The 24,837-nt window shown below is 44.7% G+C and overlaps 1 protein-coding gene across 5 annotated transcripts in view; it reads right to left on the reverse strand.

The window, feature by feature from the left end:
• Nucleotides 1–24,837, reverse strand: part of Fpgs (folylpolyglutamate synthase) — a 40,854-nt gene that overhangs the window by 11,665 nt on the left and 4,352 nt on the right. For 2 of the 5 annotated variants that reach the window (XM_045148769.1, XM_045148761.1), the window contains exons 2-12: nt 16,549–16,677; nt 16,411–16,464; nt 15,698–15,762; nt 12,642–12,675; nt 11,490–11,585; nt 11,275–11,352; nt 11,093–11,154; nt 10,893–10,995; nt 10,581–10,658; nt 10,196–10,343; nt 10,002–10,091 (exon numbers count right to left, since the gene is read on the reverse strand). In XM_045148769.1, coding sequence (XP_045004704.1) covers nt 10,002–10,091; nt 10,196–10,343; nt 10,581–10,658; nt 10,893–10,995; nt 11,093–11,154; nt 11,275–11,352; nt 11,490–11,585; nt 12,642–12,675; nt 15,698–15,762; nt 16,411–16,464; nt 16,549–16,677 — 937 coding nt within the window. Of the gene's footprint in view, nt 1–10,001; nt 10,092–10,195; nt 10,344–10,580; nt 10,659–10,892; nt 10,996–11,092; nt 11,155–11,274; nt 11,353–11,489; nt 11,605–12,641; nt 12,676–15,697; nt 15,763–16,410; nt 16,465–16,548; nt 16,678–17,879; nt 18,051–24,837 lie in introns of those variants that run through there. The other 3 variants (XM_045148764.1, XM_045148744.1, XM_045148750.1) reach the window with 3 other exon arrangements.

Raw genomic sequence — 24,837 nt, forward strand, 5'->3', positions numbered from 1 at the left:
AAAGAGGAAATCAAAGAGGAAATCAAAGGAATCAAAGAAGAGGCAGGACACCAATTTAATGAAATAAAGAAGGCAATACAAGACATAAATAGAGAAATAGAAATAATAAAGAAAAACCAGTCAGAATTACTAGCAATGAAGAACACAGTTAATGAAATAAAAAACTCTGTAGAAAATCTCACCAGTAGGATGGATGAGGGAGAAGACAGAATATCTAAGCTAGAAGATCAGGTGGCAGACCTAATGCAGTCCAACAAAGAGAAAGACAAACTTATAGAAAAGTATGAGTGGGAATTTCAAGATATTCGGGACACTATGAAAAGATCCAATATAAGAATTCAGGGCATAGTAGAAGGAGAAGAATTCCACTCCAGAGGCATAGTAGGCATCTTCAACAAAATCATAGAGGAAAATTTTCCCCAAATTGGGAAAGAGGTGCCAATACAGATACAGGAAGCCTTTAGAACCCCAGCCAGACAAAACCCAGAAAGAAACTCTCCTCGCCACATTATACTCAAACTTCCAAACACACAAACCAAAGAAAAAATATTGAAAGCAGTTAGAGAGAAAAATCAAGTTACCTACAAAAGCAAGCCCATCAGGATTACAGCAGATTATTCAACACAAACTTTTAAAGCCAGAAGGGCCTAGAGTGATATATTCCAAGTTCTGAAAGATAACAACTGTCAACCAAGGTTACTTTATCCTGCAAAGTTATCCATCCAAATAGATGGAGAAATAAAGACATTCCATGACAAAAGCAGGTTAAAGGAATATCTGAAGACAAAACCAGCTCTACAGAAAATACTTGATAGAATCCTCCATGCTGAACAAAAGGAAAAGCACACATATAAGGAACCTAGAAAAAACCAGCCATACTCAAATACCAGTTAACAGAAGAGAGCACAGGTAGAACAAGTAACACACACACACACACACAAATGGCAAACATAAATACACACCTTTCAATAATATCTCTTAATATCAACGGTCTCAATGCCCCAACGAAAAGACATAGATTTGCAGACTGGGTTAAAAAGCAGGATCCTACAATTTGTTGTCTTCAAGAAACTCACCTTTCTACAAAGGATAGACATTATCTTAGGGTGAAAGGTTGGAAGACGGTGTTTCAAGCAAATGGGCCTAGAAAACAAGCAGGGGTTGCTATCCTAATATCAGACAGGGTGGACTTTAGTCCGAAGTTAGTCAAAAAAGATAAGGAAGGTCACTTTATATTGATTAAGGGCACACTACAACAGGAGGACATTACAATCCTAAACATATATGCACCTAACATGGGGGCTCCCAAATTCGTCAAACAAACACTATTAGAACTAAGGTCACAGATAACACCAAACACGGTGGTGGTGGGTGACTTTAACACCCCACTCTCATCAATTGACAGGTCATCCAGGGAAAGAATAAACAGAGAGGCATCTGGACTAAATGAGGTCATAGAAGATATGGACCTAACAGATATATACAGGACATTTCATCCAAAGGCTGCAGAATATACATTCTTTTCAGCAGCACATGGAACATTCTCTAAAATAGACCATATATTAGGACACAAAGCAAATCTTAACAAATTCAGGAAAATTGAAATAATTCCTTGCATTCTATCTGACCACAATGGAATTAAACTACAAATCAGTAGCAAGAAAGGCTACAGAGCATACACAAAATCATGGAAGCTAAACAATACACTACTAAATGATGAGTGGGTCAATGAAGAAATCAAAAAGGAAATCAAAAAATTTATAGAGTCAAATGATAATGAGAACACAACATACCAAAATCTCTGGGACACAATGAAGGCAGTTCTAAGAGGTAAATTTATAGCCTTAAGTGCCTATATTAAGAAATTAGAAAGGTCGCAAGTAAACGACCTAATGCTTCGCCTTAAAGCCTTGGAAAAAGAAGAACAAGGCAAACCAAAAAGTAGTAGACGGGAAGAAATAATAAAGATTAGGGCAGAAATTAATGAAATAGAAACAAAAAGAACAATCCAAAGAATTAATGAAACAAAGAGTTGGTTCTTTGAAAGGATAAACAAGATTGATAAACCCTTAGCAAATCTGACCAAAAGAAAGAGAGAAGAGACACAAATTAATAAAATCAGAGATGAACAAGGTAACATCACAACAGATTCCAGAGAAATTCAAAAAATTATAGGGACATACTATAAAAGCATATACTCCACAAAGTATGAAAATCTGAAAGAAATGGATGATTTCCTTGATCTATATGACCTACCTAAATTAAATCAAAATGAGATTAATCACTTAAATAGACCTATAACAAACATGGAGATCCGAGCAGTTATCAATAATCTCCCAACTAAAAAAAGCCCAGGCCCGGATGGATTCACTGCTGAATTTTACCAGACTTTTAAGGAAGAGCTAACACCATTGCTTCTTAAGCTTTTCCAGGAAATAGAAAAAGAAGGAATCCTACCAAACTCCTTCTATGAGGCCAGCATCACCCTGATACCAAAACCAGGCAAAGATAGAACAAAAAAAGAAAATTACAGACCAATCTCCCTCATGAACATAGATGCAAAAATTCTCAACAAAATATTGGCAAACAGAATACAAGAGTATATCAAAAAGATCATTCACCCTGACCAAGTAGGCTTTATCCCAGAGATGCAGGGATGGTTCAACATACGCAAATCTATAAATGTAATACATTACATAAATGGGTTGAAGGACAAAAACCACATGATCATCTCATTAGATGCAGAGAAAGCATTTGACAAAATCCAACATCCCTTCATGATAAAAGTCCTACAGAGACTGGGAATAGAAGGAACATATCTCAATATAATAAAGGCTATTTATGACAAGCCTACAGCCAACATATTACTAAATGGGGAAAAACTGGAAGCTTTTCCACTAAAATCAGGAACAAGACAAGGGTGTCCACTGTCTCCACTTCTATTTAATATAGTTTTGGAAGTCTTAGCCATAGCAATAAGGCAAGAGACACACATAAAAGGGATACAAATTGGAAAGGAAGAAATCAAGTTATCACTATTTGCAGATGACATGATTCTATACATAAAGGACCCTAAAGACTCTACTAGCAAGCTGTTAGAGCTAATCAAAACCTACAGCAATGTAGCAGGATACAAAATAAATACACAGAAATCAGTAGCCTTCGTATATGCTAACAACAAACACACAGAGGATGAAATCAGAGAATCACTCCCATTCACAATTGCATCAAAAAAAATAAAATACCTTGGAATAAACCTAACTAAGGAAGTAAAGAATCTATACAATGAGAACTTTAAGACACTCAAGCGAGAAATTGCAGAAGACACTAGAAAGTGGAGAAACATCCCTTGTTCCTGGCTTGGAAGAATCAATATCGTGAAAATGGCAATCTTACCTAAAGCAATCTACACATTTAATGCAATCCCTATCAAAATTCCAAAGGCTTTCTTCATGGAAATAGAAAAAACAATCCAAAAATTCATTTGGAATCATAAAAAACCTCGAATATCTAAAATAATACTGAGCAACAAAAAAGAGGCTGGTGGTATCACCATACCTGATTTTAACCTATACTACAGAGCCATAGTAACAAAAACAGCATGGTACTGGCACAAAAACAGACATGTAGATCAGTGGAACAGAATAGAGGACCCAGATGTAAGCCCAAGTAGCTATAGCCACCTGATATTCGATAAAAATGCCAAAAATACTCAATGGAGAAGAGACAGCCTCTTCAGCAAATGGTGTTTTGAAAACTGGATAAATATCTGCAGAAGGATGAAAATAGATTCTTCTCTCTCGCCATGCACAAGAATTAAGTCCAAATGGATTAAAGACCTTAACATCAGACCGGAAACTTTGAAACTGCTAGAGGAAAAAGTAGGGGAAACCCTCCAACATATTGGTCTTGGCAAAGACTTTCTAAATACAACCCCAATTGCTCAGGCAATAAAACCACAGATTAACCACTGGGACCTAATGAAATTACAAAGATTTTGCACCGCAAAGAACACAGTGAAAAAAGCAAAGAGGCAACCTACAGAATGGGAAAAAATCTTCGCCAGCTATATATCTGATAAAGGATTAATATCTAGGATATACAAAGAACTCAAAAAGTTAACTAATAAGGAATCAAACAGGCCAATCAAAAAATGGGCTAAGGAGCTAAATAGAGAGTTCTCAAAGGAAGAAATACGAATGGCATATAAGCACCTAAAAAAATGTTCTACGTCACTAGTCATCAGGGAAATGCAGATTAAAACTACATTGAGATTCCATCTCACTCCTGTCAGATTGGCCACCATCATGAAAACAAATGATCATAAATGTTGGCGGGGATGTGGAAAAAAAGGAACCCTTCTGCACTGCTGGTGGGAATGCAATCTGGTCCAGCCATTGTGGAAAACAGTGTGGAGGTTCCTAAAGCAGCTAGAGATTGATCTACCATATGACCCAGCTATAGCACTCCTAGGCATATATCCAAAGGACTCATCTCATTTCCTTAGAAGTACATGCTCAACCATGTTTATTGCTGCTCAATTTATAATAGCTGGGAAATGGAACCAGCCTAGATGTCCCTCATCAGATGAGTGGATAATGAAGATGTGGTACATTTATACAATGGAGTTCTACTCAGCGGTAAAGAAAAATAAAGTTATGAAATTTGCAGAAAAATGGATGGACCTGGAAAGTATTATACTAAGTCAGATAACCCAGGCCCAGAAAGCCAAGCGCCACATGTTCTCCCTCATATGGGGATCCTAGCTACAGATGACTGGGCTTCTGTGTGAGAATGAAAATACTTAGTAGCAGAGGCCAGTAAGTTGAAAAGGAGACATAAAGGGTGGAGAAAGGAAGGGAAGAGGATACTTAATAGGTTGATATTGTATATTTGTAATTACAATGATTGTAATGGGGAGGTAATATGATTGAGAATGGAATTTCAAACGGGAAAGTGTGGGGGTGGGGAGGGAGGGAATTACCATGGGATATATTTTATAATCATGGAAAATGTTAATAAAAATTTAAAAAAAAAAAAAAAAAAGAGTATATCAAAAAGATCATTCACCCTGACCAAGTAGGCTTTATCCCAGAGATGCAGGGATGGTTCAACATACGCAAATCTATAAATGTAATACATTACATAAATGGGTTGAAGGACAAAAATCACATGATCATCTCATTAGATGCAGAGAAAGCATTTGACAAAATCCAACATCCCTTCATGATAAAAGGCCTACAGAGACTGGGAATAGAAGGAACATATCTCAATATAATAAAGGCTATTTATGACAAGCCTACAGCCAACATATTACTAAATGGGGAAAAACTGGAAGCTTTTCCACTAAAATCAGGAACAAGACAAGGGTGTCCACTGTCTCCACTTCTATTTAATATAGTTTTGGAAGTCTTAGCCATAGCAATAAGGCAAGAGACACACATAAAAGGGATACAAATTGGAAAGGAAGAAAGCAAGTTATCATTGTTTGGAGATGACATAATTTTATACATAAAGGACCCTTAAGACTCTACTAGCAAGCTGTTAGAGCTGATCAAAACCTACAGCAATGTAGCAGGATACAAAATAAATACACAGAAATCAGTAGCCTTCCTATATGCTAACAACATACACACAGAGGATGAAATCAGAGAATCACTCCCATTCACAATTGCATCAAAAAAAATAAAATACCTTGGAATAAACCTAACCAAGGAAGTAAAGAAAGTATACAATGAGAACTTTAAAACACTCAAGCGAGAAATTGCAGAAGACACTAGAAAGTGGAGAAACATCCCTTGTTCCTGGCTTGGAAGAATCAATATCGTGAAAATGGCAATCTTACCTAAAGCAATCTACACATTTAATGCAATCCCTATCAAAATTCCAAAGGCTTTCTTCATGGAAATAGAAAAAACAATCCAAAAATTCATTTGGAATCACAAAAAACCTCGAATATCTAAAATAATACTGAGCAACAAAAAAGAGGCTGGTGGTATCACCATACCTGATTTTAACCTATACTACAGAGCCATAGTAACAAAAACAGCATGGTACTGGCACAAAAACAGACATGTAGATCAGTGGAACAGAATAGAGGACCCAGATGTAAGCCCAAGTAGCTATAGCCACCTGATATTCGATAAAAATGCCAAAAATACTCATTGGAGAAGAGACAGCCTCTTCAGCAAATGGTGTTTTGAAAACTGGATAAATATCTGCAGAAGGATGAAAATAGATTCTTCTCTCTCTCCATGCACAAGAATTAAGTCCAAATGGATTAAAGACCTTAACATCAGACCGGAAACTCTGAAACTGCTAGAGGAAAAAGTAGGGGAAACCCTTCAACAAATTGGTCTTGGCAAAGACTTTCTGAATACAACCCCAATTGCTCAGGCAATAAAACCACAGATTAACCACTGGGACCTAATGAAATTACAAAGATTTTGCACCGCAAAGGACACAGTGAAAAAAGCAAAGAGACAACCTACAGAATGGGAAAAAATCTTCGCCAGCTATATATCTGATAGAGGATTAATATCTAGGATATACAAAGAACTCAAAAAGTTAACCAATAAGGAATCAAACAAGCCAATCAAAAAATGGGCTAAGGAGCTAAATAGAGAGTTCTCAAAGGAAGAAATACGAATGGCATATAAGCACCTAAAAAAATGTTCTACGTCACTAGTCATCAGGGAAATGCAGATTAAAACTACATTGAGATTCCATCTCACTCCTGTCAGATTGGCCACCATCATGAAAACAAATGATCATAAATGTTGGCGGGGATGTGGAAAAAAAGGAACCCTTCTGCACTGCTGGTGGGAATGCAATCTGGTCCAGCCATTGTGGAAAACAGTGTGGAGGTTCCTAAAGCAGCTAGAGATTGATCTACCATATGACCCAGCTATAGCACTCCTAGGCATATATCCAAAGGTCTCATCTCATTTCCTTAGAAGTACATGCTCAACCATGTTTATTGCTGCTCAATTTATAATAGCTGGGAAATGGAACCAGCCTAGATGTCCCTCAACAGATGAGTGGATAATGAAGATGTGGTACATTTATACAATGGAGTTCTACTCAGCGGTAAAGAAAAATGAAGTTATGAAATTTGCAGAAAAATGGATGGACGTGGAAAGGATTATACTAAGTGAGGTAACCCAGGCCCAGAAAGCCAAGCGCCACATGTTCTTCCCTCATATGTGGATCCTAGCTACAGATGACTGGGCTTCTGTGTGAGAATGAAAATACTTAGTAGCAGAGGCCAGTAAGTTGAAAAGGAGACATAAAGGGTGGAGAAAGGAAGGGAGGAGGATACTTAATAGGTTGATATTGTATATATGTAATTACAATGATTGTAATGGGGAGGTAATATGATTGAGAATGGAATTTCAAACGGGAAAGTGTGGGGGTGGGGAGAGAGGGAATTACCATGGGATATATTTTATAATCATGGAAAATGTTAATAAAAATTAAAAAAAAAAAAAAAAAAGAGAGACTGACTGAGAGAGGGAGGGGATGATGGAGAATGGAGTTTCAAAGGGGAAGAGGGGGGGAGGGAGGGCATTATCATAGGATATTGTTTACAATCTTGGAAGTTGTTAATAAAATTTTTTTAAAAGAATCTCTAAAAAAAAAAAATAATAAGGCATTTGCATGCAAAGTCAAAGAATCCCAGTTTGATTTTCCAGGACTCATGTAAGCCAGATGCAAAAGGAGGTGCATGCATCTGGAATTTGTTTGCAGTGGCTGGAGGCCCTGGTGCACCCATTCTCTCCCTCTCTCTCTCTGCCTCTTTCTCTCTTTCAAATAGATAAAATATATTTTTAAAAAGATATACCAATTCTTTGAATTAAAAAAAAAAAAAACAGCCAGGCATGTTGGTACACACCTTTAGTCCCAGCACTTGGGAGGCAGAGGTAGGAAGATCGCCATGATTTTGAGGCCACCCTGAGAATACAGAGTGAAATTCCAGGTCAGACTGAGCTAGAATGAGACCCTACCTCAAAAAAAAAAAAAAAAAAAAAAAAGTGAGGAAGGAGACAGGAGGAGTTAAGGAAGAGGTATTATACATATGTAATTAGATGAACAGATTACTGGGGGTGCAATGGCCTAAGTGAGGTGAAGGGAAGGGATTGAGTAAAGGAAGCATGGGAAGAGGAATAATCAAAATTTAAGATATATGAGCCAAGCATGGTGGCACACACCTTTAATCCCAGCACTAAGGAAATAGAGGCAGGAGGATCACCACGAGTTCAAGGCCACCCTGAATACATAGTGAATTCCAGGTCAGCCTGAGCTAGTGAGACCCTACCTCGAAAAACCAAAAAAAAAAAAAACAACACCCAAACAAACAAAAACAACCAAAACTAAGATATATGAATAAGCCATATGAAACCTACTTTATTGGATAATGGCATACCTAGAAGCCATAGATGTTACTAGAATATTTTCAATATTTTCACTGCCAGGGATGGGTATCATCCAGTGAGTTGTTAGCCAGGGAGGTCCCTGTTGCCTCCAAAACATTACAGGCCATTGCCAAGGCTCTTGGTTTCCTACCAGAAATATATGGTAAAGATGCTATTGCTGAAGACTCCACATACTTGGGCTGCAAGGTCACTGTGAAATCAAGTTGGAGCTGAGCTGAAAACCTCTTCCCTGTAGACCAGCTGAGAGAAAGCTGGAAAAAGCTAAGCTGCATGCAGCGCTATAGGAGAGAGAAGTTATCAGCAGTGAAAACAGTGGACACTGCAAGCCTCAGGTTTGGCCAGCCAGGCCAAATGAGCCAACAAGTGCAATAGAGGCATGTCTGTTATGGAAAAACCAACCACTCTATAATTGAACTGGAGGTCTGTTCCATGGGAAAGAAGATATGCCTGGTATTGAGTCAAAAGCCTATGGCAGGGGAGGTCATGAGCCCTAGGGAAATAACACCTGCTGTTGTCAGGATAAATGCAAAACCCTCATAACAGGAGGAAAAGATCATGACATCAAAATGAAAGACTGGGGAGGTAGTATGATGGAGAATGGAATTTTAAAGGGGAAAGTGGGGCGGGGGAGGGAATTACCATGGGATATTTTTTTATAATCATGGAAAATGCTAATAAAAATTAAAAAGAAAAATAAAAGACTGATTGGGAGGGGGAGGGGATATGATGGAGGGTGGATTTGTGAAGTGGAAAGTGGAGGAAAGAAGGAAATAATCATGGCTTATTGTCTACAATTATGGAAGTTGTCAATAAAAAAAGTTAAGAAGAAAAAAAGAGGACTGGAGAGTGTTTGCTTGTAAGCCTGATGACCTGGGTTCAATTCGCCAGTGCCCATTTTAAGCCAAATGTACAAAGTGGTACATTCATCTGGAGTTTGTTTCCAGTGGCATGAATACCTGGCATGCCCATACTCTCTTTTTCTGTCTCTCTCTCCCTCCCTCCCTCAAATAAGCGAAAAAAAATTTTTTTTTGTTTTTTGCTTTTTGTTTTCTGTTTTTCAAAGTACGGTCTTGCTCTGGCCCAGGCTGACCTAGAATTCACTATGGAGTCTCAGAGTGGCCTCGAACTCACGGCGATCCTCCTACCTCTGTCTCCCGAGTGAGTGCTGGGATTACAGGCGTGCGCCACCATGCCCGGCTTTTTTTTGTTTGTTTGTTTAAGAAACAAAGATAGCAACATAGCCTCAGAGACTTTATGGTCTGGTAACCACGACGACAAGGACAGAAACTACCACTAGTGAGGTGCTCTGTCCCACATCTCACAGGTTCTGGGCTCCACACCTTAGTGATATCACAACCGTGAATGGTCACAACAGTCTTTGGCCGTGGGTCTCCTTATCATCTCATCTGACAGATAAGGAAACTGAGGCTCCAAGTCTGGGAGGAATATAGATCCTTGGGTATCACCGTGAATTGCTCCCACTTCCCCAACAGGAAACCAAAGGGGACAGCTAAAAGGGCACAAAGACATGCAGTGGTCCTGGCCAGACAGGAAGTTCTGACTTACCGTGTCGCATGTGGGATGTGAGCTGGAACACAGGTGCCAGGGGCAGCTGGTGTGGAACACTCAGCCTGGATCCCTTCAGCTCCTGGATGTCTGCGTGATGTGCAGTGTGTGAGGCCCAATGTGCTCAGACCCCCTCAAGGCAGATACCCACCTAAGACCCCCGCCCCCCGCGCCTGCTCACACTGCTCACTCACCCAGGTGGTCCTGCTGCTGCAGCCAGCAATGCGCCAGCTGCAAGGCCAAGGCCGCGTTGGACTGCTGGTGTTCTCCCTCTAGGCCCAGGGTCAGTGGTGGCCCGCCCTCCTCCAGGGCTTCCAGGGGTGGGCATAGGTAAAGAGGACACTACAAGGAAAGGGTCAGCAGCTGGTCAACAGAGTTACCACTGTGGCCAGTAGCCCTCTCATCACACCCCACCCTCTGGAGGCCACCGAGACTCGCTCGCAGAATGGGATGAGTTCTGCGGCAGAAGCGGCCGGTCCAGCTCCCTTACTGCACAGATGAGCAGCTGAAGCCATCGGCAGAGAGCGCCTCCCAGTAGGATAGGCACTCACCTTGCCACCAAACCATCCATTCACTCACTGAGATCTGATGAGCTCGCTCTCTCAGCACGGCCAGGGGACCTTCCGGCTGCAGCACAGTGAAAGCAGGGACACCATGCTGTGGGCAGGCCAGGGAGAGTGAGAGAGGCTGCAGGAGCCCTCCACCTACACCTTGCTGGCCCCCACAGACTGAGGACTGAGTCTAGCTTCAACAGAGGCCAGAAAGAGGCTCAAGCCACACGGAGGAGAGAAACAAGAACTGACTCTGACATTGAGCAGGACCCGGTCCTGGGTTGGAACACTAATGGTTCTGCTCCTGCCCCATTTCTCTGTGCCCAGCTTGCCTGTTCACCTTAAAGATGCCCCCTTTCTGCCATGCGATCTTCTCCATCGTGTCCCCCAGAAGGCTAGTGTGGTCAATGCCAAGGGAAGACACTCCACACACCACAGGCTTCCTGTAGATGAGAGTTATGACACTTAACTCTGAGCCACAAGACAGCAGGTGAGGCCTGGGTCCCTGACCATTAGCCTGTCCCCAAGCAGCTGCCTCACCTGATGATGTTAGTGCAGTCATAAGCCCCGCCGATGCCCACTTCCACCACTGCCAGGTCCACCTGCAGAAAACCAGATGGCATGGCAGAAGAGGCCCAGATGCCACCTGGGAGCAGAGAGCCTCCTCTGCTGAGAACCTGGTCCTAAGGCCTCAGATACAGGGATCTGGGGAGGGCACGCACCTTCTCTTGGAGGAAGACATGGAAGGCCATGAGTGTGAGGAAGCGGAAGTAGGCGGGCATAGAGACGTGGCTGTCCTCCTGCACGTAGGAATACATCATGTCCTACAGTTCTCAGAGACCCCACAGCCCTTAAAGCCTCTGCTCCAAGGAGCTGAGGTCCCAGGACAGGCAGCACTCCTTGCCCCACTTGCCCACCAGCCATCTGGCTTGGGTACCTTGGTCTCCTCCAGGCGGTGGTAAAGGCGCCAGAAGTGCTGGGTGAAGAGCTCAGGGCTGATGGGCTGCCCGTTGAGACGGATCCGCTCACGCACCTGCACCAGGTGAGGAGAGCTGCCGGGAGACCTGGGGTCATCGGGACTCCCTCCCCGAGCCCCAGGGCCTTCCCTGTCCATCAGACTTCACTGGGAAACTCGTCATGTCTCCTGATGAAAACCCTCCTGAGGCACTGGGATGCCTTCAAGATGCCCTCTCAGGCCCTGCAGGAGCTATACCTAATGTCTGCCATGTCCTCTGCCCCAGCCCCCTTTAAGTCTCTCCAGCTTCTACCTGTCTCTTCCCCTCTCATCATTGCCTGGCTCACTATGCATGGTAACACCCTCTAAGACATCCCCTCTGCAAAGGAGGGAACAACAATCCCAGTATGGTCTAGCGTGTTCCCCCTGCTCTTGTCAGTGATCAGTCATTCTGCTAATATATGCCCACAATGTTCATCTGCCTCTCAGCACTCAAAGACAAAGCGCCATCTGCTGACTTCAAACTGCATCCTCATGCAGGTCAATGGTGAGGGGTTTTAACCCCCAAATTATTATTTTCATTTTTATTTATTTTCACGTGTGTGAGAGGGCATTCTACTGCAAATGAATGTGTGTCTGGTTTTATATGGGTGGCTGGGGAATTAAACCCAGGCCAGCAGGTTTTATAAGCAAGCACTTTTTACCACTAAGCTATCTCTCCAGGGTCATGTTACTTTTATTTTTTAATCTTTATTTATTATTTAGTTATTTTGGTTTTCAAGGTAGGGTCCCACTTTGGCTCAGGCTGACCTGGAATTCACTATGTAGTCTCAGGGTAGCCTTGAACTCTTGGCAATCCTACCTCTGCCTCCCGAGTGCTGGGATTAAAGGTGTGCGCCACCACGCCCAGCTCTGGTTGGTTTTTTTGTTTTGTTTTTTTTTCCAGACAGGGTCTCACTATAGCCCAGTCTGACCTGGAGCTCACTCTGTAGCTCCAGGATGGCCCCGAACTCAGAGTGATCCTCCTACCTTTGCCTCCAGAGTGCTGGGATTAAAGGCGGGCCATCAAGTCCAGCTCTTAACATTTTGGTCAGAGACAAACACACAGTGAGTGGTCCTGTGAGACTGTATCACCTGGTGGTGCAGTGGTGGCTTCAGTTGGTGGGCACTATAATAATCGCACAAGGAAATTGCCTTCTCAGAACTTCATTCTATATGTAGCTGCACGCGAGTCCTCAAAGACCCTCTCGTGTTGAGTCCCCTTTTCATTCTGGACAAAGAATAGTTTAGGAGAAACATGATGGCCTTAGCTGGTTTCAGATGCTGGCAAAGGTAGCCTGACAGAGCCAGCAAAGGGAAGAAAAATCTGAAATGCTCCTCTCCAAAGGAATAAGTCCTGAGGGGATAACTATAGATTCACTCCCCTAAAATGTCATTCATTGCCAGGCGTGGTGGTACACACCTTTAATCCCACACTTGGGAGGCAGAGAGTTAGGAGGATCTCTGAGTTTGAGGCCAGCCTGAGACTACAAAGTAAGTTCCAGGTTGTCCTCCTGGGTTAGAATGAGACCCTACCTCGAAAACAAAACAACAACAAAATGTCATACAATGAACGTGAGAGAGGCATGCACAGAGCCCAGGACATAGATTCAACCTCTAACCTATTGTGGAAATCAACGTCTGCGTGCTACCACAAGGGGGCGCTGCCCCCAGGAGGCGGCTACAGCTGAGGCTGGCAGAGCTCTACTGCCCACCTCTGGACAAGGCCATCAACATCATAAATTACTTCAGCCCCTTCTGTAAAAACATCCTAATGAACATTTCTATGTTAGTTAAAAATTGTATTTGGAAGCCAGGTGTAGTGGCGCACACCTTTAATCCCAGCACATAGGAGGTTGAGGTAGGATATTTCTGAGTTGGAGGACAGCCTGGACTAAGAGTGTTTCAAGCTGGGCATGGTGGCGCACGCCTTTAATCCCAGCACTCAGGAGGCAGAGGCAGGAGTAATCACCATGAGTTCGAGGCCACCCTGAGACTCCATAGTGAATTCCAGGTCATCCTGAGCCAGAGTGAGACCCTACCTCGAAAAACCAAAAAAAAAAAAAAAAAAAAAGTGTTTCAAGTCAGTAGGAGCCAAAGTGATACCCTGCATCAAAATAAAGCTGGGCATGGTGGCACATGTCTTCAATCCCAGCACTCAAGAGGTAGAGACAGGAGGATTGCCATGAGTTCGAGGCCACCTGAGACTATATAGTGAATTCCAGTAGGAAGATCAATAGGAGTTTGAGGCCAGCCTGGGGCTACAGAGTGAGTTCCAGGTCATCCTAGGCTACAGAATAAGATTCTGTCTCAAAAAATCAAAACCATGCCATGCATGGTGGCACATATCTTTAATCCCAGCACTCAGGAGGCAGAGATAGGAGGATTGAGTTCAAGGTCACCTTGAGACTACATCATGAATTCCAGGTCAGTCTGGTCTAGAGCAAGACCCTACCCCTACCTCAAAAAAAAACCCACAGAAGCTGGAAACATGGCTTAGCAGTAAAGGCAATTGCTGGCAAAGCCAAAAGACTCAGGTTCGATTCCCCAGCACCCATGTAAACCCAGATGCACAAGACGGTGCATGTGTCTGGAGTTCCTTTGCAGTGGCTAGAGGCCCATTCTCTCTCTCAAGTAAGTAATTTAAACTTTTTTTTTTTTTTTAAAGTAAAAACAGTGGGCTGGAGAAACAGCTTAGGGGTTAAGGTGTTTGCCTACAAAGTCAAAGGACCCAGGTTCAATTCCCCAGGACCTACATAAGCCATTTGCACAAAGGGCACATGCATCTGTAGTTCATTTGCAGTGGCTAGAGGCCCTGGCATGCCCATTCTCTCTCTCTCTCTCTGATTGCAAATAAATAAATAAAATTTTTAAAAAGCTAAAACAAGTAAATAAATAAATAAAAGAGATTTATTTTTAAAAAAAAAAAAAAAGCAAAAACAGGCTAGGTGTGGTGGCACATGGCTTTAATCCCAGCACTCAGGAGGCAGAGGTAGGAGGATCACCCAGAAGTGTAATGACCAAAGTTCTATTTCCCAGTACCCACCCATGTAAAGCCACAACTGGTGCATGTTCACCTAGAGTTTGTTTATAGTGGCAAGAGGCCCTGGTGGGCCCATATTCTATCTGTCTTTCTCTCTCTGCCTCTCAAATAAATAATTTTTTTAAGGGCTGGAGAGATGGCTTAGCGGTTAAGCGCTTGCCTGTGAAGCCTAAGGACCCCGGTTCGAGGCTCGGTTCCCCAGGTCCCACGTTAGCCAGATGCACAAGGGGGAGCATGTGTCTGGAGTTCGTTTGCAGTGGCTGGAGGCCCTGGTGCACCCCTTCTCTCTCTCTCTGCCTCTCTGCCTCTTTCTCTCTCTCTGTCACTCTCAAATAAATAAAAATAAAACAAAATAAAATTTAAAATAATAATAATATTTTTTTAAAAGCTGGGCATAAACCGGGCGTGGTGGCATACGCCTTTAAACCTAGCACTTGGGAGGCAGAGGTAGGAGGATCACCATGAGTTCAAGGCCACCCTGAGAATACAGAGTGAATTCCAGGTCAGCCTGGGCTAGAGTGAGACCCTACCTCAAAAAAAAAAAAAAAAAAAAAAAAAAAAAAGGCTAGGCATAGGCGTGGTGGTGCATGCCTTTAATCCCAGCACTTGGGAGGCAGAGGTAGGAGGATCGCAGTGAGTTCAAGACCACCCTGAGACTACCACATGAATTCTAGGTCAGCCTGGGCTACAGCGAGAAGGCCCTACCTCAGAAAAAACAAAACCAAAACCAAGTTGGGTGTGACAGCACATGCCTGTTAGTCCCTACTGGGGAAGCTAAGGTAGAAGAGGACCACCAGGAGTTTGAGGCTAGCCTGGGCTACAGAGTAAGTTCCATATCAACCTGGGCTAGAATGAGATCCTGTATCAGAAAAAGAAAAAAAAAAAACACTATTATTTGGAATTTAATAAAGCAGCACCTGACTATTCTAGCCATGTACTTAAGTAATCTCTCAAGTTGGTGTCACCTCACTCCCTCCCCATCTTTTCCATTATGACAACTAAGAGTTGCCATTAAGTGGTAAATTCACATCTTGGGGAAGATACCAGCTAGCCCTAGTTCCACAGTCCCCCATGAGGCTAAGAGACACATCCATCCTCAGCTCAGTACCTAAAGAATCCAGTCTTCAGGCCATAATTCCTCAGGATTCGCTCCGTGAAGGCACAAGTGGAGCCCTAAAAAAGAACAGGTGTTGGGCTGGAGAAATGGCTTAGCGGTTAAGGCACTTTCCTACAAAGCCAAAGGACCCAGTTTCAATTCCCCAGGACCCACATAAACCAGATGCACAAGGTGGTCCACACATCTGGAGTTCGTTTGCAGTGGCTGGATGCCCCAGCACACCCATTCTCTCTCTTTCTCTCTACCTGCTTCTTCCCCCCCCCCTCTAATAAATAGATAAAAATAAAATAAAAAAAGAAAAAGAAAAAATAACCAGTGTTGGGTGGTATAATGATTACTTGTGTCAACTTGACGGATCTAGAATCATCTCTGGCCCTGTCTGGGAGGCAATTCCTAGATTAGGTGAACCGAGGTGGGAAGACCCACCTTAATAGTGGGTGGGTACTACCCCATGGGCTTGGGTGAAGAAAAAGAAGCAAGCTAGTGAAGTAACAAACAGCATTCATCCCTCTCTGCTTCCTGACTGAGGCTGCAATGAGACCAGCTGCCTCCTGCTCCTGACGCCACGCCTTCCTTCAAACTTTAAGCAAAAACAAACCCTCCTGTACGCTGCCTCTTGCTGGGTATTTGTTCACAACAGTGAGCAAAGTAACTTGTCCCACCAGCCCACCACGTGGACACTCACTCCTGGGTCCTTCTCTCACCTTCCCTTTGGTCCCAGTGACGTGGATGATGTTCAGCCGGTTCAAGTCCTCCACCTAGGGACAGACAAGGTCCCCAGCTCAGCTACAGGACTCCCAGAAAATGCTATGGAGAGGTGCTGCAGGCCCACTCTACCTCACCTGCAGCCCACTCCGTGTCAGGTACATCTCCATGGCTTCCAGCTGTGCCTGAGGGTCGCTCCTTTGGCGTTTTACCTGCTCCAAGTAGCTGGCATTCGTCTGCAGGGTGTTGAGCATGCGCACAGCATCCTGGCAACAACAGTCCCCTGTCACTAGGTCCTTAGGGACAGAAGCACCCAGCCCACCAATGGCCAAGCCAGTGCACTAGCAGCGCCAGCCTTTTGCCCTAGTCTACCATTAAGTAACAGGGAGAGAACAATGGCATATTTCCAACTCTGGCAAAGATGGAAGCCTGGGGCACTTCAGCCCCACCCAGGGAGTGGCAGGCAAAGATGGCAAGACTAACGGACCAATCTGTTTTTCCTGGTCAGGCTGCCCAGGCTGTCGCCTCGCCCTTCAACCTAATCCCTCCACAACCATACTGCACTAGAGCCAGGACCACAGGTTTTAGAATTCTAAAATTCTCAGACTTTCACACCCAACCCTGGGGTCTTTTGGAGTTCCACAATCTGGCCATGAGAAGAGCTGTTTATACTACCAGATCCGGAAGAGGAGGGACAAAGGGAAGGAAGGTGAGCCCAGGTCACTCAAACAGAACCAAAAGTATTGGTAGGTCCAGCCTCGGGGGGAGATGGCTTTGAAGATTGGTGGGAGCCAAAAAAAAAAAAAGAAAGAAATGGGAGGACTCAACATGAATCTTTGAGGACTCAAATCTTTACGTATCAATTATTTACGTTCTGAGAAATGTACTCTTACGCAATTCATTTCCTCGTAACCATCAGATCCGGTGTTGCCTGCCCTGAGAGCCTCAAGACTGGCTGGAAGCCCAACTTCCCTCAAACCGGTGCCTGGTGTAATCAGGTTCTAGCCACTGGCAACTGGGCCCTGACACACACAACACCTGAAGACAATTTCCTGCTTTTTAGGTTCTTGGACTCTTGACTAGCCCAGATTCCTAGCTGTCCTCCCACACCCAATTCCAGGCAATTGGATCCCCAATCTTCTGAGTTTGGGTGGACCCTACCCCAGATCTATACTGCCAGTCTGATCTCCAGAATTCCCCCTTCTCCTCCCCACACCAGCTTCGGGTCACTGGAATTTTTGAACCCCCAAAAAAGCTTCTGAACCTCCCGGTGCCATCACCTTTCCCTCTATAAAGCGGACCCAACTTCCTGGTCCCTGTCCCCACCCCAGACTCCAGGATGTCCCCGCTTCCTCACCCCTCACCCCCAAGTCTCCCGCGCCCCCTTAGGCCGGCGGAGCCCGGATGCTGTGCCGCTCAGGCCCAGCCCACGTGTGAGGGCGCTGCCGCCCGCCTGCACGCCAGACACCTGATACTCCATGCCGGGCTCCTGCGGCGCCGGCCACGTGCTCAGGCCCCGCCGCGCCGCGCCCTCGGTCGCAGGACAACGCGTATTAATAGCTACTAGGGACACAGCCGCGCGCAGGTGGCTCAGCGCCCGCGACATACTCCCGGTACCACAGCGAGCTAGGCCGAGCGGGCACTGCCCCGCCTCGCCCCGCCCACCCTGACACGCCCCTGCCGTCAACCAATCATCGACGCCGAAGGCTCCCGTCTGCACCAATGAGAATCGCCGACTTTCGTGCGCCCATCTTAGTGAAGGGCAGAACGCAGGGCCGAAGGCTAGTTCTGCCATGCTTCTGAGGGGCGCCCTCTACCTTAAAGGGACACGCACTCCTTTGGACCACCATCCTCCTAAGGAGCGCAGAGCCACACGTCCTAAAATAGCCGGTCCAAAGTCAGCAGCCTTCACCGCTGTTCCTGAACTAGGATAGAATGACAGAGCTGGAGCACGCCTTGTGGTCACCTAATCCCAGCCTCGAAATGTCCCTGCTCAGGCAGGCAGCCCGGACTCTGCCCTCAAGAATCTGACAGCCAGAGCCCAGACACGTTCTTGGGGTCCCTAACCGATGTTTGGAGAATACTGGAAAGGACACGCGGGCTGAGACCTGTAGGATACGGGGAGGTTTACTAAAACGGTTGGGGTGGGGCGTTGGTTAGGCAAAAGGTGGAATTACATTTCCATCTGCTTAGACCCAGATGCGCCATGACGCAGTCTTGGAGCCCCATAAAAAAATTTGGACTGTGAGCCGGGCGTGGTGCTACACGCCTTTAATCCCAGCGCTCGGCGCTGTCTGGAGGCAGAGGTAGGAGGATCACCATGAGTTTGAGGCCACCCTGAGACTACATAGTGAATTCCACGTCAGCTTGAGCTAGAGCGAGACTCTACCTTGAAAAATCAAAAAGAAAAAAAAGAAGAATTTGGAGCTGGAGAGATGGCTTAATGGTTAAGCACTTAACCTGTGAAGCCTAAGCACCCTGGTACGAGGCTCTATTCCCCAGGATTCACGTAAACCAGATGCACAAGGTGGCCCATGCATCTGGAGTTCCTTTGCCCTGGCTAGAAGCCCTGGAAACCCATGCTCGCTTGCTCACTTGCTCGCTTGGCCCCCTCCCCCCCCGTCACTTTCAAATAAATATACAAAACTATTAAAAAAAAAAAAAAAGAATTTGGAAGCCCAGGACACAGTGGCCAGGTTATCACGTTCATCTGCATCAACCTGCAGAATAAAGAGCACGTGCCCAAGGCTCTGCTCAGAGCCAAGTTCAAGTTTCCTGGCCCAGAAGATCCATATCTCAGAGAAGTTTGGCTTCACCAAGTTCAATGTAGATGAGGTTGAAGATATGGTAGTTAAGAAGCAGCTTATCCTTGAAGGTTGTGGAGTCAAATACATACCCAGTAGTTGGACCCCTGGACATGTGGTGAGCTCTATGCTCATGAACTTCCACTGCTCAACCTTACCAATCATGCTCACAGAAAAATCTCACAATACAATCAAAAATAAAATAAAAGTAGGGCGTGGTGTCGCACGCCTTTAATACCAGCACTGGGAGGCAGAGGTAAGAGGATCACTGCCTCCCTGAGACTCCATAGTGAACTCCAGGTCAGCCTGAGCTGGAGTGAGACCCTACCTCGAAAAACCAAAAATAAATAAATAAAATAAAATTACTCAAAAGAATTTGGACTGGGGCTGGAGAGATGGCCCAGGGGCTAAAGGCACTTGCTTGCAAAGCCTAACAACCCTAGTTCAATTCCCCAGTACCCAAGTAAAGGCAACTACGCAAAGTGGTGCATGTTCCTGGAGTCATCTGCAGCAGCAGGAGGCCCTGGTGTGCCAATTCTCTCTCTTTCTACCTCTACCTCTCTGCTTGTAAATAAATAAATAAGATTAAAATGAAACAAAAAGAGATTTGGGGCTAGGCTAGAGAGATTGCTCCATGGTTAAAGGTGTTTGCTTGCAAAACTTAATGGCCCAGGTTTGATTCCCCAGCTCCCATGTAGAGACAGATGCACAAAGTGGTGCATGTGTCTGAACTTCATTTGCAGTGGCAAAAGTCTCTGGCCCACCTATTCTCATATTCTCTCCTCTCTTCTCTCTCTTCACCCACTCTGAAAAGTCAAAACTAAAATAAAATAGGCCAGGCATGGTGGCACATGCCTTTAATCCCAGCACTCGGGAGGCAGAGATAGGAGGATCACAGTGAGTTCGAGGCCACCCTGAGAATACAGAGTGAAATGCAGGTCAGCGTGAACTAGAGTGAGACCCTACCTCAAAAAATCAAACCAGGGCTGGAGGGATGACTTAACGGTTAAAGTGTTTGTTTGCTTGCTAAGCCAAAGGACCCAGGTTTGATTCCCCAGGACCCACATTAGCCAGATGCACAAGGGGGCACATGGATCTGGAGTTCATTTGCAGTGGCTGGAGGCCCTGATGCGCCCATTCGATCTCTCTCTCTCTTTCTCTGCCTCTTCCTCTGTCTGGCGCTCACAAATAAATGAATAAAAATAAACAACAAAAAATAAATAAGTATTCAGTGCCAGGGATGGGATACCTTCCAGTGAGTTGTTGGCCAGGGAGGTCCCTGATGCCCTTGGTTTCCCACCAAGAATCGATGGTAAGACCCTATTGCTGAAGACTCCACATACTTGAGCTTCAAGGCCACTGAGAAATCCTGCTGGAACTGAGCTGATAACCTCCTCCATGTAGACCAGCTGACAGAAAGCTGGAAGAAGCCATTCCGCATGCAGTTCAATGGAAGAAAGAGAAACCACCAGTGAAGATACTCAGCAGTGGACACTGCAAGCCTTATATTTGGCCAGTCAGGCCAAATGAGCCAACAAGTGCATTAGTGGCATGTGTGTCCTGGTGGAAACCAACTGCCCTCTAACTGGACTGGAGGCCCACTGGGGAAAATACATCCCTGATACTGAAAACTTAAAACAAAGGTAGTCATGAGCCCTAGGGGTGTAATGTCTGCTGCTGTCTGGCTAAATGTATATATTATGCTTATCAAACTGCCCAGTAAGCATTTATCTTAATGCTCATACCCTTATATTAATGCTACTCTCACTTTTGGTAGAGAATCTCTTTTCAGGTGGCAGTGACCTTGGGATGACTCAGAAAGCATCATGGTACTGGAAAGAAGTGACAGGAGTGCTCAGTACTGCAATATCTCCATCACACCTTCCAAGGCTCAGGGTCTATTGCAGAAGAGGTGGCAGAAAGAATGTAAGAGCCAAAGGAAGGGTAGGACTCCTTATAACGTGCTCCCCCCAGACACAAAATGGCCTGGATATCCATGACCTCACTGTGCCTGACACTACCTACACAGACCATCATAATAGGAGAAAAAGATCATGGCATCAAAATGAAAGAGAGACTGATTGAGAGGGGGAGGATATATGATGGAGATTGGAGTTTCAAAGGGGAAAGTGGAGGGAGGGAGGGCATTACCATGGGATATTTTTTATAATCATGGAAGTTGTTAATAAAAAAAATTGAAAAGAAAAAAAAATTTTTTAAACAATAAAAAATAAATAAAATAAAAATAAGCTGGGCATGGTGGTGCATGCCTTTAATCCCAGCACTCAGAAGGCAGAGGTAGGAGGATCACCGTAAATTCGAGGCCACCCTGAAACTACACAGTGAATTCCAGATCAGACTGAGCTAGTGAGACCTTACCTTGAAGAAAACGAAAAGACAAATAAATTAAAATAAAATAAAAAACGTTTAGTTAGGAGAATCACCGAGAGTTTGAGGCCAGTCTGGGGTTACAGAATTGAGAGAGAAAGTTTCAGGTCAGCCTGGGTTAGAGTGAGACACTGCCCCTCCCCCTAAAATATTAGGATTAACTTTGGCTGATATTAAAATGGCTTTAAGGGAGAGGTTTGTACTTTGGAAACTCCTTTAGGCTGCCGCTGTGTAGTGAATCTGAGGACACCAGTGGTGGGGGACAGTAATCTTTCCTATTGAGGTTCCCCATTTGTCCTAACATGAAAAATCGTCACTGTGAAATTCTTGTGACAGCTGTGACTGGGAAGGCAGCCAGGTGCTGCACACAACCAGCTGGAGAAAATCCCTTAGATAAAAGCAATCCTTCAACTGGCTGACAGGACTTCATTACCGCCTTCCTCCCTCCGTCTTTCCTACACTGGGGATATTTATCAAAGATTTGGGAGCTGGGTGTGGTGGTACGTGCTTTGAATCCCAGCACTCAACACTTGGGAGGCAAAGGTAGGAGGACTGCTGTGAGTTCAAGGCTACCCTGAGACTACTTAATGAATTCCAGGTCAGCCTGAGCTAGAGTGAGACCCTACTTCTAAAAATAAAAAAAATTTAAACACACATGTACACATATATATATATGGGGGGGTTATGGTTTTTTTTGTGGGTGTGTGTGTGTGTTGTTTTCTGGTTTGTTTGAGATTGAGACAGGGTCTCACTGTGTGGCCAAGTGTGAATTTGCAGCAATCCTCCTGCCTTAGCTTCCTGAGTACTGAGGTTGCAGGACAATCCACCACCTAAGAAGCACAAGTGCCTGGGAAAACACCAGAGCAGGGTTGAGGAGAGGGCTTGGTGGATACCTCGCTGGCTATGCCAGGGCGAGGATCAGAGCTCCCTGTCAGCACTCACACCGATGCCAGGTAGGTGGAGTGACCTGCCCTTAATCTCAGTGCTCAGACGGCAGATGCCTGGGTCAAACTGGCCAGCTACATTAGATAAACTCTACATTCAAGTGAGAGACATTGACTCAGTAAATAAAAAGGAGAGAGGGCTGGAGAGATGGCTTAACAATTAAGGTGTTTGCCTGCAAAGCCAACCCAGGTTCAATTCCCCAGGACCCAAGTAAACTCGGTTCACAAGGTAGCACATGCATCCAGAGTTCCTTTACAGCAGCTGGAGGCCCTGGTGAGCCTGTTCTCTCTATCTGCCTGTTTCTCTCACTCTCTAAAATAAACGAATAAAAATTTGTTTTAAAAACAGAATCTTAGCCGGGCGTGGTGACCCACGCCTTTAATCCCAGCACTCAGGAGGCAGAGGTGGGAGAATCACCGTGAGTTTGAGGCCACCCTGAGACTACATAGTGAGTTCCAGGTCAGCCTGGGCTAGAGTGAGACCCTACCTTGAAAAACCAAAAAAAAAAAAAAAAAAAAAAAAAACCCACCCTAAAATAAATAAAATAAAATAAAAAATCTCATTTCAAAGCCGATGTGGTACACATCTTTATTCCCAGTACTCAGGAGGCAGAGGTAGGAGGATTGCCGTGAGTTCCAGGCCACCCTGAGGCTACATAGTGAATTCAGGTCATCCTGGGCTACAGTGAAACCCTACCTTGAAAAAAAAAAAAAAAAGAATGGGTTGGCGTAGTGGTGCACACCTTTAATTTTAGCACTCAGGAGGCTGAGGTAGAAGGATCACTGTGAGTTCGAGGCCAACCTAAAACTTCCAGGTTAGCCTGGGCTAGACTCTTATTGCAAAAAACAGAAACAAAAACAAAAGAATCAAAGAAGACATCTGACACCCAGTGTCAACCTCTGGCCTACAGACACACATACACACACACACGGCCCAAAACACCAAGGTCAAACCAAGCATGATGATGTAGGCACTCGGGGTACAGAGAGGAGGATCACTACATGTTCAAGACCAGTTTGCAATACATGGAAATTGTGATTTTGAAATCAGTAAGGAATGTTCTGGGAGGATTCTGTCACTGGCTGGACTTCTGCTCTTAGCACATAGCTGGTGAGCTGTGTGTGAAGAAAGCACTCTTTTCCCAGAATGACCAGGCCACTGGGTGGACAGTCCCATCTTTTTTCTTTTTCTTTTTTTTCTTATTGTTTTTGTTTTTTGAGGTAGGGTCTCAATCCAGCTCAAACTGACCTGAAATTCATTATTTAATCTCAGGGTGGCCTCGAACTAACAGTGATCCTCCTACCTCAGCAGGAGTGCAGGGATTAAAGACATGAACTTCACCACAACCCTGATCTTTATTTTTATTTTTTTGAGGTAGGGTCTCACTCTAGCTCAGGCTGACCTGGAATTCACTATGGAGTCACAGGGTGGCCTCAAACTCACAGCAATCCTCCTACCTTTGCCTCCTGAGTGCTGGGATTAAAGGTGTGCACCACCACGCCTGGCTCTCTTTGGCTTTTTGAGGTAGGGTTTCACTCCAGCCTGGGCTGACCTGGAATTCACGATGTAGTTTCAGGCTGGCCTCAAACTCATGGCAATCCGCCTACCTCTGCCTCCTGAGTGCTGGATTAAAGGTGTGTGTCACCTTGTCTGGATGCTTCCTTTTTTTTTTTTTTAAATGGTTTAGCCAAGCATGGTAGTACACACCTTTAATGCCAACACTCGGGAAGCAGAAGTAAGAGGATCCTTATAAATTCAAGGACAGCCTGGGACTGTAGAGTGAGTTCTTGGGCTAGGATGAGACCCTGCCTCAAAAAAAGCAAACAATGCCAAGCATGCTGGCTCACGCCTTTAATCCCAGCACTCAGGAGGCAGTGGTAGTAGGATTGCAATTAGTTCGAGGCTACCCTGAAACTACATAGTGAATTCCAGGTCAGTCTGAGCTAGTGAGACTGTACCTTGAAAAACAAACAAAAGAGCAAACAAAAAAAATTGTTTTAAACTGGATGTGGTGGCACGCGCCTTTAATCCCAGCACTTGGGAGGCAGAGGTAGTAGAATCACCGTGAGATTGAGGCCACCCTGAGACTACATAGTGAATTCTAGGTCAGCCTGGGCTAGAGTGAGACCATACCTCAAAAAACCAAAAATAAAAAAAAATTAATTGTTTTATTTACTTGTGAAAGAGAATAGGGGCATGGCAGGGCCTCTTGCCACTAAAAATGAACCCCAGATACACGAGCCACTTGGTGAACCTGGCTTGAGGTGGATTGTGAGGAATTGAACCCAG

This window comes from Jaculus jaculus, chromosome 1 (genome assembly GCF_020740685.1).
Source record: "Jaculus jaculus isolate mJacJac1 chromosome 1, mJacJac1.mat.Y.cur, whole genome shotgun sequence".
Lineage (NCBI taxonomy): Eukaryota > Metazoa > Chordata > Mammalia > Rodentia > Dipodidae > Jaculus > Jaculus jaculus.